General features: G+C 35.3%; 1 protein-coding gene across 3 annotated transcripts in view; it reads right to left on the bottom strand.

The window, feature by feature from the left end:
- Positions 1 to 16031, bottom strand: part of MAP3K1 (mitogen-activated protein kinase kinase kinase 1) — a 58534-nt gene that overhangs the window by 14024 nt on the left and 28479 nt on the right. For all 3 annotated transcript variants that reach the window (XM_023944573.2, XM_086868286.1, XM_023944572.2), the window contains 8 exons: positions 9328 to 9478; positions 7160 to 7366; positions 5219 to 5419; positions 4334 to 4450; positions 3631 to 3779; positions 1278 to 1399; positions 482 to 563; positions 184 to 361 (listed from right to left, as the gene is read on the bottom strand). In XM_023944573.2, the coding sequence (XP_023800341.1) occupies positions 184 to 361; positions 482 to 563; positions 1278 to 1399; positions 3631 to 3779; positions 4334 to 4450; positions 5219 to 5419; positions 7160 to 7366; positions 9328 to 9471 (1200 nt within the window). In that variant the 5' untranslated portion in view covers positions 9472 to 9478. The remainder of the gene's footprint in view (positions 1 to 183; positions 362 to 481; positions 564 to 1277; positions 1400 to 3630; positions 3780 to 4333; positions 4451 to 5218; positions 5420 to 7159; positions 7367 to 9327; positions 9479 to 16031) is intronic.

The raw sequence follows: 16031 nt of genomic DNA on the forward strand, positions 1-16031 counted from the left end.
GAAGCTGGTTTCCAGACATTGATATTAACAGTCCTGAAATCAAGGTCTGTCTATGCCAGATAAAAATAATGGCTAAAATAAAGGAAATGTAAGTTATCTTATTTTTAAGTGTGTGACCCCATGTTCAGATGAATCCACCTTTACACTCAAAAGGCTATTAGGTCTTTTACAAAATAGAATTACCTGAATCCATGGCTCAGCTGAATCTTTATATGTAGAAGGGATCTGCTGGACTCCAAAATGAGTAAGGTTAAAATTGCTATCTTGAGTTCTTCTCTGTGATCCAACTGCAGACTGCTGCTGAGATTGTTGCTGAACCACACGGAGAACAGAAGAATCCACGGGGCTTGGCAATTCGTGACTACAGATCAAGAACACAGATTGACAAATTAAACATCTGAGGTAAATAATTCAGCATATTCAGAAATATCAATTAAATATCCAGAAACAGATAGTTTATTATAACCAACTGAATCCTCACCTATAGAAATCATGAGATCTCCACTTAGATCTACAAAGTGGACAGATGAGTGGCTCTCTGTTTCTTCTGCATTCTTCTGCCCCTGGAATACAGCAACAGGATCATATGCACTTAAGTTTTACAGAGTACAAAAACATAAGATGGCATAACTATTCTAAGTTTTACTGAAGAACATTAGTTTTATAATACTTCTGAACTGAACCACTTGCAACAGTCTGGGCATTAAAATACAGGTGCTTGAATATTTTTTTTTTGCATGAAGAAATGCTTCACTTCAGTACTATGATTAATATTTTAAGTTATGAACTGAAGTTCTGGTCCTTTTGTACTCAAACATAGAAAAATATTATTTGTTAATGAAAACTGTAAATATTTATATACTTTATTTCATGTATTATATGAACATACTTCATAATTCATTATATAATCCTAGCAAGCATTATATGACTTTCATGCATTCTAATGACAAGTCACAAGGAGCTGAAAGCCCATTCCTAACCTTGTTCTAATAGGACATAATCTTTTCACTCAGGTAAGAGAGGCTTAAACGTCTAGACCTGCAGGTAATTTCTCTATCAGAGCACTGAATTACACACTTGATTTGTGAATAACTGATAAAATAAGGTGTATCAATAGTACATGAATGATACCAAATTTTCAGAGTTACAGTCATCATTTACGAGCAGATTTCCAGTTTTTTTATTGAACATAAAGCAATAAACCTGAAACCATACTGAACTATAGTACTTTTGCCGATTTAGAGTCCCTAGAACTTGACAAAACAAGGATAACGTACATATTGACATGCAGTGGTGGTGTAATTTGTTCCTGCAGCCATCTTCACACACAGTTAGACTCTCTTCATCCAGCATGCCTAACAAACAAATGGGGCACATCTGTTCTTCTTCATCCTTCATACTATAAAGAGAGACATTTGTAATTGTAGAAGAGGCATATCAGAATTCAGAACAGGCATTAACAGTGAAAAAATATTAACTTCCAGTACGGAACAATCACTTCTGGATAACTATAGGCTATTCATGAATAATTCTCCTAAACCTTGGTCTGAGTAAGTAAGCAACTAGATTTTTAGAAGCACTGTGTACAGACAACACTTTGTTGAAATGAAAGGGAAAGTCACAAAACGCATGACATCTTTTCAAACTAGGTCAGATACCAATTAGAGATTGAAAGGCCCAGCTTTGGGCACTTAACATTTTCTTCCCTAAGGCTTCTTTAAACAAACCATCCTTAACTTTTTAATTTATCATTTGGGTTTGAAAAACTAAGGAATTTTTGTATTTTGAAAACTACCTACATTCTTTTTCATCAAATTCCTTCAAAGTATGGAGTCACAAGGCAGTCTTTAGCTCTTTAAAAGAAACTGCATATGTTCTTCGATGAACATAGCAAAACTCAAAAAATAAAGAACTACTCAAAAATTTTCTGCCACTAACAGAAACTGATGGAATAGATTCACATGAATACTAACATACATGTCCCACACAGATATTTTAAAAAAACTCCTATTTTTCCTTTTTTGCTCGCTGTTACTATTTTATTTTTCTCCACTTTAATTTTTAAATGGATATAACCAGAGATTTACCAAAAAATTGCTTCTAAACTTAAACATTCAATGAAAAGCACACATTTTTAATCTTCTGCAATATTGTTTAAATGTGAAAAACTAATTACCCATTGTAAAAAATTTAAGTTACAGTTGGTGTGATTCAAAAAGTTGCAGACACCATTCATTTGTTCACCAACAATATATTTTTAAAATAAAATTAACTTGCACATGCATTCTTTCTATACACATGTCTATTTCTCTGCAAATGTTTGCAAAGCTATTTATTCCTTGGAAAAATGCATTAAAGTAAGCTTACAATGAAAAATAATTTTACACACGTGTGTGTGTGTGTATAAATAAGAAACTAATTTCTTAAGAATTAGCAGTAAGCAAAACATAACTGTGAGTCACAGGAATTATCAGAACTGAGTAAACTTCTATCTCAAATGAATCTGATGCTCAGTGTTCCTCAATACCTATACCATACATATTTAGACTTGCACAAAACAAGACAAGTGATAACTAATGCAGAAAAGTTCACAATCCTACAGAAAAAAAAATTCCTACACAAAGTATCAACATAAAAGGAACTGGCTTGCCAGAAGAGTAGTTCCAGAGTAACTATACATTTAACAACTTTATTTATGCAACTTATTTACAGTGACACAATTTGGAAAAATAAGTAAAAGATGAAGTGAAAGTCACAATCTGTGTATCAGAATTGTAAACCTGTCTGAGTATATTCATCTTACTATATGCTCATTATCACAAAGTAACATATCAAGTAAAGTACTCCTTAAGTTAGATTCCACTTCACATAAAACAAAGCCTCATTTATGGTAGCCATTTTTGGTCTAACCTCTCTAAATGATGTACAGTTTACCCATTAAACAATGCAAGCACAAATAATTTGTTTAAAAAATTAATCAGTATCTTTTCAAAACCATGGAAAGAATGTGCAGAAGAATTCAAGTAGAAGTAGTCAGGGAAAAAATAATGGAAGAATAACACATCACTTGAAATTCATAGACAAGGCAATAATTCATAGACAAGGCATAACTAATGTGTTAATAACTCTCTTAAAATAATTTAATCACCCTTTTAAAAACATATGTTTGCTTCTGTTTTTATATTTATGTATGTGTTTATATAGAGTGCCTTTACCTAAATATTTTTCAGTGTATTGTCAGAGGCACAAGCAGGACAGGAGACAAAAAAAAATCATGTTTATTTTTTTGTTAATGTTTGTACAAATGCAGTATTTAAAAAAATGCACACAATAGGCTTCCAAAGTTTATATATGCTTCAGTCTTGCACTCAAGATTTCAAAAGTTTGTTTCACAAAATTAATAAAGGGTCAAAAAAAATCTTTTCACAACTCTATTTAACATTTTCCAAAAAGAAGTTACAAAACAAATACGCCCACTTGGTACCACAGTGACTAATGTATGCTTGACTTGATTGCTCGCAAATGCAGAGACTTAACGTGGCTTGAAATGAAAGCAGCTTTGAACAAAAAGAATGTAGGTGATTCTGAAACTACAGAGTAAAGCTTGTAATTCCTTTTAAAAATACTAACCTGTTTTCTGAACTAGATGTAGAAGTACTAGATGATGACAATGTATGAGAATTTGACATGCGTGAGACAAACTTCTGGATGGTGTTACGAGATGGAGCTTTGATCCTTGAGCTACGCCTACTGTGATATTTCTGGAACAAACTCTCAACCTAACATCAGAAAAAGATAGCAACAGTCTTATTTATGCTATGAATATCTTGTAATTAAAAGTCACATTACCGAAGTGTAAACTACTGCTAACAGGAACAATCTATTCATGTTTACAATAATGCATTAGGCAGTAGCAGCAGCAATTTCAGAAGTCTTACTACTAAAAAGATCACAAGAAACATTTTACACCAAAAACTTATCTGCTTATTGAAAATAACTAACAGCCCTAACTATACACGATTACTTCAAAATACCCACAATTTTTCTTCCTTTTAGAAAATCAGTAAGACAGATCTATAAATTTTAATATAAAATCCCACAAGTTGAATGACTCACTAAACTACAGCTCTCTACTATTTAGGCAGTTATGTCTTACATTTGCAGGTATTTTTTTCCATTTACAGAACTCCTGAGACTAAATTAAAGATATCACTATAAACATATATTCTTGTTGCTTTGAAATCCAACAGTTTTCAGCATTTTTAAGACAGTGTCCTAAAGACTTTATTGAATGTTTTCTAGATCGTTATTACATCTGTTAGAAATTGATTACCTCGAAGTTCTTCAGCGTCTTTCTCCAGAGCATTGGGTCAGAGGGTTCAAGTTGAAAGACCCTCAGCATAACAAACAGCAGATGAATACAAAATGTCCCACGGCCACAGCTACAAGTCTGCAAAGAAAAGTATATGCTAAGGTTCTACTGACTTGGTATTTTTTTGCCACATTTAAGTGTATCAGAGAACATACCCACCCCCAACAAAAAAAGTATTTCATAGATAGGCATAAATGTCCTCTTGCCTAGCCTTACAAAAAAAGAGAATTCCTAAAATATTATTCAGAAATGCATACATGAAAGCATAAAATTACAACACCAGTTTTCAATTTGTTTTCTCCCCACCTCCCCTTTTTTATTTAAATCAACTGAAGCTATTTTTAAGCTTCATACTGGAAGGAATTTATGCATATAATCATAAATCCACAACATGACATCAAGCAAACTTCTTTTGCTTCTGTTTACCCAACCCGGATGTGTCCCAATACTGCATCACACAGTACCAAGAAAGCCTATGAAAAAAGTCTCATTATGGTATTAATGAAATTATCACACTATTTAAGGGAATTCTGTCATGTGTTTGTCATTTATATACATCCTGTGACTAGAGGAATTAAGGGGTTGAATTTTGGCCAAGAATATGTAAGACATGTAATTCAGAGACACTTCTAGGAGTAAGTCTTTTTTTCTTTTAAGAAAGAATCTGTAGGCAAATGTAATTTACAAATTACAAACTGATTTTGGTATTACATGAGTACAGATTACACTTTTAAACATTACTTTATAGAACCATGATCATCAATTGAACTAGTCTGGCTTTGAACAGTTTTCCAAGATTAACTATGAACTGATAAAAGCTATAGACAAGACAAAAATGTTCCCTACCTGAGGCCCAATAAATACTCTGTATTTATTATCAGGGCTGTCGCCTCCAATTAAGAAAGAGTTGGGTCCTATCTGCTGCAGCAAGTACAGCCTGGCTCTCATCACTTTGTTGACACGGCGATTTGTCTCCTCAGGGCTGTATGGAGAGAAGCCATCTGGAGACGGGGCTCGTCGAGGTGGTGTTATCCGTCCGCTCTGAAACTACAGAAGTGCCTCCGTCATGAGCATTCAAAGGACAGAAAAACGTTTAAATAGGTATGGTTTATTTATTTATTTACAGAGTACGAGTCCCCAAAATCTACTACTAATGGAACTACTACAATCTCTTAGGCTATATGATTTAAAAGGATTACATTTCTCCCATGCCCAAAACTCAAGGGCAGAAGAAAATTGAAATTCTGTAGCTGAAACTTGTCTGACATTGGGACACAAAAAGGAGTCTTTCAAATTGCTTCTTATTTTCATGTCATCATTGTTGCATTACCATATTACTACTGAGTTATCAAATATAATTCAATCCAAAGATAAACAGAGACTTATTAATCAATAAAGCATATTATTCTATAAGGCTCTAATGCTAGTATACTTAATAAATTAAAAAATGCTATGACTACAGTTTACAAAATACAAGTTCAACAAAGATCAAAAGTTTAAGAAAATTTCAAAGAAAAAGAAAAGATACAGCTTTCTCCCTTTTCAGCCATGAAAACAACTTTAAGATGAGGATGCTTTTGGGGTTTTTTAATATTGTTTCCCCATAATCAAAAATCAGTGGCCCAAACCTTTTATGAAGATTGTCTCATTTAAATTCTTCACATTTCTAACATTATGAGATGCATTAATGGTTCGATCCCATTTCAGATCTTCTGATTTTATTTGCATGCATTGAATTTCATGTTAGGATGAAAGTTAATAATGAATTCGCTGTCCATCATATAGGTAAAATATAAATTTGTTTTTTACTGTTCTTAATGTGAAAATTTAATATAAAACAAAAAACCCCAACCAAGTAAAAACGGTTGTTTTTGGTTTTTTAATTGCAATTTTTTTTTTAATTTCAATTTCTCTTGTCAAGAGGAAAGGGCCAGTGCTGCTGTGCTGTAATTTGTCATACTTGTCTCTAGTTCAGAAGAATGGAATTCAGAAATAACTGATGCTGGAAAAACTTGTTTAGAACAACAGAAAAATAAAATCAATTAGATCTTATTTATCTTCTAATTGTACTGTGAATTGCACTGTGAATTTAACTGTTGATGAACATTTTTACAACAAACTACTATGTTAGATAGTATTGCTCAAAATATACTCTTGATCTTCCTTAATGAAACTAGTTACTGTTGCACAAAACATTCTATTCTAGGGGTTCCCTAGAATGCAGTGATAGTGATTTTAGACTTCTAACAATATACATACACAAGTCTTCCCTAATGTGTACATAAAGATAAGCTCTGAAATAGGGGATCACAACAGCATCCCAGTAAGACTTTTCTACAGAAATTTTAATCTCCTCTAGCATCCTATCCTTAATGGAATATACCTGCCCCAAGAACTGACAGGCAGAAGAAACAGTTATAAATAAACAAAAATAACAACAAAGCAAACAAAAAATCCAACAAAAACCAAATAAAAACAAGACAAAACAAAAAGCCCATCAACAAAAAAACTCCTAGCACTTCTTCACACTAATCAAGCTAAGAGAACATACATTCATGATTGAGTATCTATAGTTCTTCATTTACTTCCTAGCAATAACAGATGAAAGCAGGACTGAAGGAAAGAGAAAACACACATGACAATACTACATGAGGTATGTATATCACTCAACTGTAATAACTTCTTTATATCAGCATCTTGCTCTACAGAGAGAGAACCAACTGCCCTATAAGCAAAACACTGTAGAATATACCCATATTGAAAATTACATCACAGCTTGAAACTTACAGGGACTGGAGATACCCTTTTTCTTCTAACACCTGGTGACTCAGATTTAACTGTCCTAGCAGATGATGAAGAGGAACTGCTAGGAGAAGGACTACGTCTTCCTTTCTGTGTAGGTGAAGAAGCAGTGTTTTGTCCTTCAGCTTGAGGATCTAGAGAGAGTTTGTTCATTTCTGATCCATCTACTTTTCCAGGGATAGGTTTCACCACCTTGCAGGAATTAAACCACATGTTGAAATTATTAATTGGTAATTTTACATTGAAACAAAGCATATTAATAAATTATTCTTTTGTTGTAATTAAGCTATTATACAGATATCCAAGTATTCCTTAGGCCATACTACTAAGAGGGATTAGCTTACTGATCTATATGCAATACAAAAGCAAGAACCTTTCTTCCAGTCCATCTGTGCAGCTTATGTCAGTTGTGGCAGCAAATGATTTGATTCTCAAAGTATAATTCTACATATATACCACAAAAAATAGTAGTTTCCCCACCTGGACAGTAGAAGCCAAAATAACTTTCTTCTCTACAGATACTGTGCTTATTAAGAGCTATAATACTGTATCCATCCATTCTACATGGTACCAGCTGAAAAATATCAGGGCTATTTCTTTAGCACAACCCTGTTGCAAAATAAAGACTTCAAACTTGGAGGTAATCCAGCAAAAGTAAGTGTGCTGCTCTTTGTAAAAACCACTCACTTTTCCTGTCTGCCATAAAAGTAAAATAGCTACACCACATCTGGCGTCTGAGGTAACCACTGTGCATGCACTATGTGGGTAGAAGGGGTGCTCAAGCAAAGGGAGTACATACACAACAGTGCTTTGTTGCATGAACACTTAACTTGAAATTGGCACTGAGAACTGGAATATTTCAAGACAACTTTCAGCTTTCTGCCAGCCAGACCTACATAATGCATAAGAAGAGTAACATCTCTGGGAATCAAATTAAAAACAGTCACATTGGGAAGATGCAGTTTTAGTTCCACATTTCTCAATGTCTCAGAGGCCTGACTTAACATTGGAAGGAAGTGCCAAGCAACACCTCAAATAAACAGAGCAGATCTCTCCTAGAAAGTTCCAGCAGTCTCTTTAAGACAAAAACTGAAAGGAGCTTTCCCTTCTCAGAGTAGGAAGAGATATCTAGACTCAGTGCCCAGTTACAAAAGTGAACAGGATAAAAGAGAAATATAAGGGGCAGTGAAAACCCTTCTTCCCCTCCTACCAATTACAGTAATGCTTCTCCTTGGCTGGAAGATCAAAATGCAAATTCATGTACCTATGGACAAACTACTTGTGCTTGGAAACATCAAAATTGTCAAATTATAGTAACTGAGAATCTGGAGTGTCAAATGTTGTATTAACACACTCAGATACCTCAGGGGAAGTGGGCTGAGTAAATACTTTCAAGCTATTCAGTAACCCAAAAGCATTTAAATTTTTTAAGTCAAAATTGTGTTATTTGACCCTTCGAGGTAATGGGGTTTGGTGCTCTTGTAGGTATTTTCAGTGTTATTTCTCCCAACAGAAGCTTCTTATTTCTGTTCCAGAAAAGCTGTCTCCAAACACTTGCCTACTGCAACAGATGATCTTAACTTTACATTAGTGGAGTCCCATTACATGGGAGTCACATCAACCAATGCAACTACATTCATAGGTAATAGCTATTAATTAATCAGCATTATGCTGAATAGAATTGGAACTACTCTTAAAATATTTCAGGTTAGATCTACCTACATTTTCTTAAAAGCTCTTCCAAGCCATTTATGCCAAAGCAGTACCCACAAGGCTAACAGAAGGCTGTCATGCACGCTTCAGCAGAGCTGAGAGCTGCCTGAAGAACAGCCGAGTTTGGGTTTTCGGCTGGCGAGCAGCGCTCCCGGGGTTGTTGCCGCCGGAGGGCAGCAGTGCCGCAGCCGTGCGTGCGGCTCACGGAGCAGCACCGCGAGAACGCCTCTGCTCAAAAATAAACAGCAACAATCGCGGGACATCTCAGAAAGTCAGCCACGCTGTCCTGTTACAAACACCGCGTAGGAAACGGACAGGAGCACCGTAATTAAGAGTAGAGAAATTGTTAAGACAGAAAGGTTTCTAACAGAAAGACATTTAAGTGATTTTTATTTGTGATGGCAGTTACAGATACTGTCCTTCCATCCAGTGCCACTTACCACAGGGCCTCTCCTGCTTCTTCTTTCCAGCCATTCATGCTTCCAAGCTGGCATACACGTTGCCTTGAGTTTCTCCCTGATCATGCGCTCTTCTGGGCGGTCATCCATCTTCTGCAACCCCCTAAGGGTTTCTTTATTCTCCATGTCACGACTACAGCAAAGAAAAAAAGTCACAAACACAATTAATTTCAGTTAAAGTATAATGCCACAGGATTCTTAAACTTTGTGCCACCCTATTCTTTCTGTCCTTACAATCCAGCTGCTTAGACGTTATTTCCACCAGACTGCAAGAAGCCTTTCAAGAGTTATAACTAATGTTATTCTGACAGTTGAAGCAGAATACCTGTTTAGATGGATATTTCTTTAAAATGTGTCCACTGCTTGTAGGACTGAACACCCCGTAAAAACTAATATCTTGGCAAATATAAAGCAAATACAAAAATTACCCTCTATGTAATGTCATGCCATTCATCAAAGGTTTCACAAGTGTTGCAATGGTTCATGCATTCCTTGGCAATTCAAAGGTTGCAATCTCCATTTTCAAATAACTGACAAAATTAATATAAAGATTAAAATTTCCCATAATCATAAGATGCACAAGCCTGAAACTATGTACCGAGTGCCTCTTCATATATTAACTCTGCTCAAAGAAAGAACTTGTAAACTAATACACAGTAAGTATCAGAGAATAATAAAATGGCCTGGGTTGGAAGAACCCTTAAAGATCATCTAGTTCTGACTTTGTCACTGTGGGAAGGAACACTTCCCACTAGACCAGGTTGCCCCAACCAACCTGGCCTAAAGTATATTTAAACTAGACACAAGTCACAAAATTGAGGCTAGTAGCCTTCTGAGCTCTTTCCAAGTGACTAATAACTCAAGAGCTCTTAAAGTCAGCTATAAGAGCAAAATTCACAGCAAATTCTTTTCTGTAAAATGAAAACTTAATCCATATGGGCTTATATTTTTTCACCTACAGCAAAGTAGTTCCTTGTGATTGCTGGCAACAACAAAAAAGCAAAAAACACTGTTAGACACCGAGAAACAAATATGAACAGTCTGTAAGATTTCCTGATTCTGTTGAGCTATCTGCTAAATCACCAAGAAAACCACATTCTTAAGCAGCAGCACATGATCCCCACCCATCTTCTTGAAACCAGAGCTCTTCAAAAATAAGCAAGCTTTATTAAGCCAACTGTAAGAATGAGATTTTATTCCAAAAATAAAATCACAAAGAGAAAGACTATATAATAATTTAGCAACAACCACTGCTTTCTTCCATGCAATCTCAGCTTTTAAAACATTTAACCATACAGTCACAACTGCATTTATGTACTGTATGATGATCTAAAAATATATTCCCTGAAATATTCATTGCAATAAAATGATGTTAAAATTACAATTCCTATCTTCAGCAGCACTGTATTACTAAGGTCATTTATCACAAATTTTTACTTTAAAGAAAATGAAAAGTTTTTGCAGGTCAGAGGAAGAGTAGTTATTTTTCTTCTTCTTTCATTGTAGAGACAAAGGAAACGAAGGATTCTGAGGCAGGAAATAATTCTTCCTGTTAAGTGCTGTAATGTAATAAGCAGATGAAAAGAAAATATATTTTCTTTAAAGCTAACTACTACTGTTAATAACTAATTTTAGATATGCTGAACTGTGTGATTCTAATTATTAAGGACTTAAAAATGTTTATAAGAAGAAACACAATCCACCTAAGAATGAATGCTTTTTCAGAGGTTTAGCACTCAGGCTTGCTTAATTCTAAAAGTAGTGCAAATGAATTCCATAACATTGCCTGCTAGATACAGAGACAAAAGTAGTGAAAATTAATGAAAAACAAAGATATAGCAGTAGGTAAAGTCCAAATGAAAAACTTGCCTGTAAGTTTCAAATGCCAAATAAACCACTGTGTAAAAAGAGTAAACTCTTTTTTAACTCAGTCAAAAAAAATTTTTTCCTCAGTCAAAAAAAATCTGTTCAAAGACAAGAAATATTTGATAAAAACAGCACAGCTCTGAAGTAATATAGGTGCAAGCTAAAATATAATTACTCTATTTTTTATAGTAGTTATTTCATGGCATGAACTCTAAGTATGTGCATGAAATATCTCAGTTGCATGAATGCTTCATATACTAGAGAGAAAACACCACGCCAACAGGGAAAGAACGACACAGTATTTCATTTGTTCATATAACCATGATTAACTTCCCAACTGATATAAAAAAAGTCTTTTAGAGGCCCTTGGACTTGAATTCATGAACAATGTAATACAACAGTAGAGGCTTCACAATCTCTACTTGTTCTCTAAAAAGCAGAAGCAGCTATCCTCCTCTCATGTGACAGCTAAACCGATCTACTCTTGTCTGCACAAAGAACTCTTGTGCTTTCTCTACACGCAGGTGGGAAAGACCAACTGTGTCTGAAAGCTTTTGCTTAGTAAATCAGTTCTCTTATGCAGAATTTAAGTTGTATGTCTGTCTGTCTATCTATCATCAAAACAACTTCATATTTTAACTCAAGCCTTGGCTAAAATATCCATTAGACTATTCATGTTTGCTAGGTCTGTGGAAAAAATATTTTTCCTGTGACTGCACCAAGCTCCTACAACACTGCAAGATGCTCTCACCTTGTGACCCTGAACATGCAGGGTTTGGGGTTTTTTGTTTGTTTTGTTTTGCTTTTTACATCTATTACATCTGCAATTCTCCCTCGTCTATTCCAGGCAAGCTGAAGTTTATCTACACAGCAATGTCTAGTGTCTGTAGACCACTGTATCTCAGCACAAAATAAAAACAAGAAATCCAGAGCAAATTCCACCAAGGAATTCATCCTGCAGTGTATGGAGTATTTTGATCTTCATAGAGCAGCATGTATTTCTGATAGCCACATACTTAAGTGACTCTCAGGTGGTATTTTATTTGAATCATAGTGCAAAGCTAATGAGTAAGTGAAAAACAAACCTCACAGAACATGCTTGGACCAGGGGAGCCTCACATTTCTAAACAGCCCACTCCTCTGAAGCAAGGATTTTGCTCTTAAATATTTCAGTTTCCCATGAGTCAAACAAAAAAGGATAGAAGACACTTTTTTGGGATAAATTTTAACTTTTAAATTTTGCTTCCCTCCCCCTTAAGGCAACTCCAAGTATCTTCTGAATTCTTTGTATTGGTATTTCCAAACCAACTGACACCAGCTCTTGTGTTGTCAAGAAGTACCAAAGAAACGGTTCTAAACTGAGTTCTGGAGTATTGAGCAAGGTCAACAGTGTGATGAACTCTGGAGTTTAATGCATAAGATCACTGATCTGCACTTTAATAATTCCATCATTCACACTGGATTATTTGCTTCATGAGCTACAAAACTCGATCTATTAAGATTAACACACTGCATGGAAAAAATCTACTGCAACATCTTATGAAGCAGAGAAGGCAAAATATCCTTAATTTCTATGTCTTAATTTTGAAGACTTGTGAACAGCTATTGAGTAGCTAGATCACTAACAACTTGTTTTCTGTGGATCAATGATTCAGTATTTTATAATAAAGTATGCAGTACATGTGCTATTTTAGTGAACTATGGTGAAATACACAAGCAAACTTTACTTCTAATAGCTTAGTGAATACTAATTCTCTGCAAGGATTTTTCTTACAAAGGTATATAATGTTATATGAAAGCTCAGCTGTAGCTCTGGTTCATTTCCAAATTGTACATTGCTTACATTGTACTTCTGAACAGTTAGTTGTCTTGGCTTCTCTGCTATCTTATATGGGTAAAAAAAAACTTTAACCAACAGCCAGACTGGACCACATTTTATTAGCAGCAGGAAGAAAGGAAAAAGGCAAGCTCTGAAATAGGAGTTAATGCACCAAGAAAGGTAAGTTCTATTTGCTATATCCACAAGTACCCAGTCATAGCAAGGAGTTGTTTGTTTTTGGTTTTTTTCCTTTTAAACATTCACCTGATGCAATTTAGCAAAAGTAACTTGTATATGAGCAGTGGTCAAACCATGGGGAACCACAAGAAGCATCATGAACAAAAGTGGTCACAAAGCAGCTACATCAGAGCAATAAATGCAGTTAGTAACAGGTTTGATGCAAGAGCACTGAATGAGAAAGAACAAATACAGAGACATTATATAATCTGTTCAATACAAATGCCATCTATTATGACAATCAAAACTGGAAGTGACCTTAGATGGGATATCAAGATCTCACTTTGAGGATCTTAAGCAAGAATTAAGAGTATGGTCACCCAGCTAAATGCAACCAAAGCGTCAGTAGGTCCCAAGAACACCAAGCTAATTGGCCAGCTGGCCAGGAGGCATGGCACATAGAAGCAGTGCTCAGTATGAGGAACAGGGACAAAAGAGTTAGCTATTCCCTGAACTGAGAGAACTACCTAACATACTACTAGTTGAGGAGGTCAGTTACTAGTATGTTAGGTAACTTCATGCCACTAACAGTTCCAGTAGTGCTCACAGTTTCTCTCTTGCCATTAACTACTTCTTATGAAATCAAGATGAGTAATGAAAAACAGAGCAAGATGGATGCTCCTTCTCTTGCTGATTCACCACTGCTTACATCTATCATCTAATCATATGTACCCATTCTAACAAAGCAAAAATTAGGTATGGCATATACTATGAATACTTTCACAGGGAACTTTCTCAACCTGGAAATAAATGGCAGCAACTGGCCCTTAACAACAGAATTGAATGTGCTACTTCCTAGAGACAAAGGTACATGGCTTCCTAAAATAGTTACAGAGATTTTAGCTGAATGTTATAGAAGTGTGAAATTTAGATGTATTATTCTGTTAAGAGTACTCCCTTGAAGGCTGGTATGTCAAAAGGTGAAATTGTCAAATAATATTTCGCTGCTAAAAGGACAATATTTACAATCAAAGCTCCAACTGCACAGACTGAGCCATCCCCTTCAGTGGAACCTCACAGGCCCTGGCCAGGAAGGACCATCCTTCCTGTGAGCCTCAGCGATGAAGGCTCAAAACTCCAAAGATAGATGTCGAAACATATAGAGGTAGATTTCCCGCACAAATTTTCTAGTTCCTATGAAGTCAAACTCACCTATGTAAAACACTTGTTTTATTTCTTGCTCTGAAACCACCTAGCTAATCCTTTGAGATACATTACTCAGTAGCCACAGAAAATAAATCCACCTATGAAACAAGAAATTACAGCCTCTGTTTGCAATAGATGCTTGCTATGAAGCTAATAAAATGGGCTTCTCTCCTGTGTATTTCTTAAAAAAGCTATCAGATATCTCACACCAGTATTACAGAAAGTTCTTCTGCTCTCTTTCTATCATTATTTAGTCAGTCAGTTGCAGTCCAAATGGATCAGGGTGTAGACACAGGTGTTTTCAAGATGTGAAAAGCAGTAGTAACATTACATGACCTCTCAGACTCTACACTTTCATACTAAATGCTTTAGAGAGAGAATTTGGTACTTTATCTCTAAAACCTTTAAAGTTTATGGCGTTATTGAGCAGAATTTTTAGAACTTACAGGAGGTAGATAATTTATATTGATACAAGAGACCCAAAGGTAATTATAATTGTGTTGTTTAATTATTTCAATTATGAGTTTTGCTTAATATGCCCAAAATGAGTTTATAAAGGTTCATACATTTATTACTATATGACAAATTTCAGCATCCTTGCAGGCAGCAGAACCCAGATGCACAGTTCATGTTACTCCAGTTGAAGAGAGCATGCTAGTCCTGTCCCCATTGTGGCGCAACACAGCACTGGGCTTTACTTCAAAAACAGCTGTAATGTCATTACAAAGACTGAAAAGGAGTGCTCACTGACAGCTTTATGATTAGTTCATCTGCACTAGGTTATAGGATCTCAAGCATACATGTAAGGAATTCCTTCCTCCAGTTTAGCCCACCAGAATCGTCCAGCTCTTACAGAAGTTTAAGAACAAATTTTCACTTGTCACATATCATGTTCCTTTTTTAACAGAATCAAATTCTTCATTTCTAGAATGAAGTTTGATCTCTTAGGCACCAAACTGATCTTTTGCCTCAGATTCATCAAGGCTATCCTGGATCAAATTAGGAGTACTAGTTGAAATGGGATTGGCCAACACATAGAAAGGATCAGGTCAGAGCAGATATGGCCCTTGCTGATGCAGAAGTCTGAAGCCATTAACAGAAAGATCTGAATTAAAGATAGAGTAAAACCCAAAATACAAGTCCTTAGAACAGTTCTCACTGGAAATTATTTTTATATGTCCATGTGTCATACATATCCTACTGTTTCAAGTGTCTGTCCTATTTTTTAAAGATAAAATTTTACATTGTATATTAGGTGACTGTCACAGAAGAGTAAAACATCTCCACACATAAAGCACAAGATTAAGAATTTCTCAGCAAATTTTACTGCCCTGTCACCAGTAAAGAACATCAGATATTTCATACAAAAAAATTATGCTTTGAATCAGCTTAAGGTACTAAGGTTAAGCAGATAAACCTGCACACTACAGTCTCCACATTCAATAAGAATGGTGGAAATATGATAGGATACAAACAAGTAACTTGGACAAGATAAGCTACACAATTTAAAAGCTACAAGCTACTAAATGATTGCCGTATAGTTATAAATGAGAAAAAATTTAGAATGTCTTGGCCCTGTTCAAAATGGCAGAATTTTCAGCAGATACCAAATGTTCAC

Source organism: Cyanistes caeruleus, chromosome Z (genome assembly GCF_971803275.1).
Source record: "Cyanistes caeruleus chromosome Z, bCyaCae1.hap1.1, whole genome shotgun sequence".
NCBI lineage: Eukaryota > Metazoa > Chordata > Aves > Passeriformes > Paridae > Cyanistes > Cyanistes caeruleus.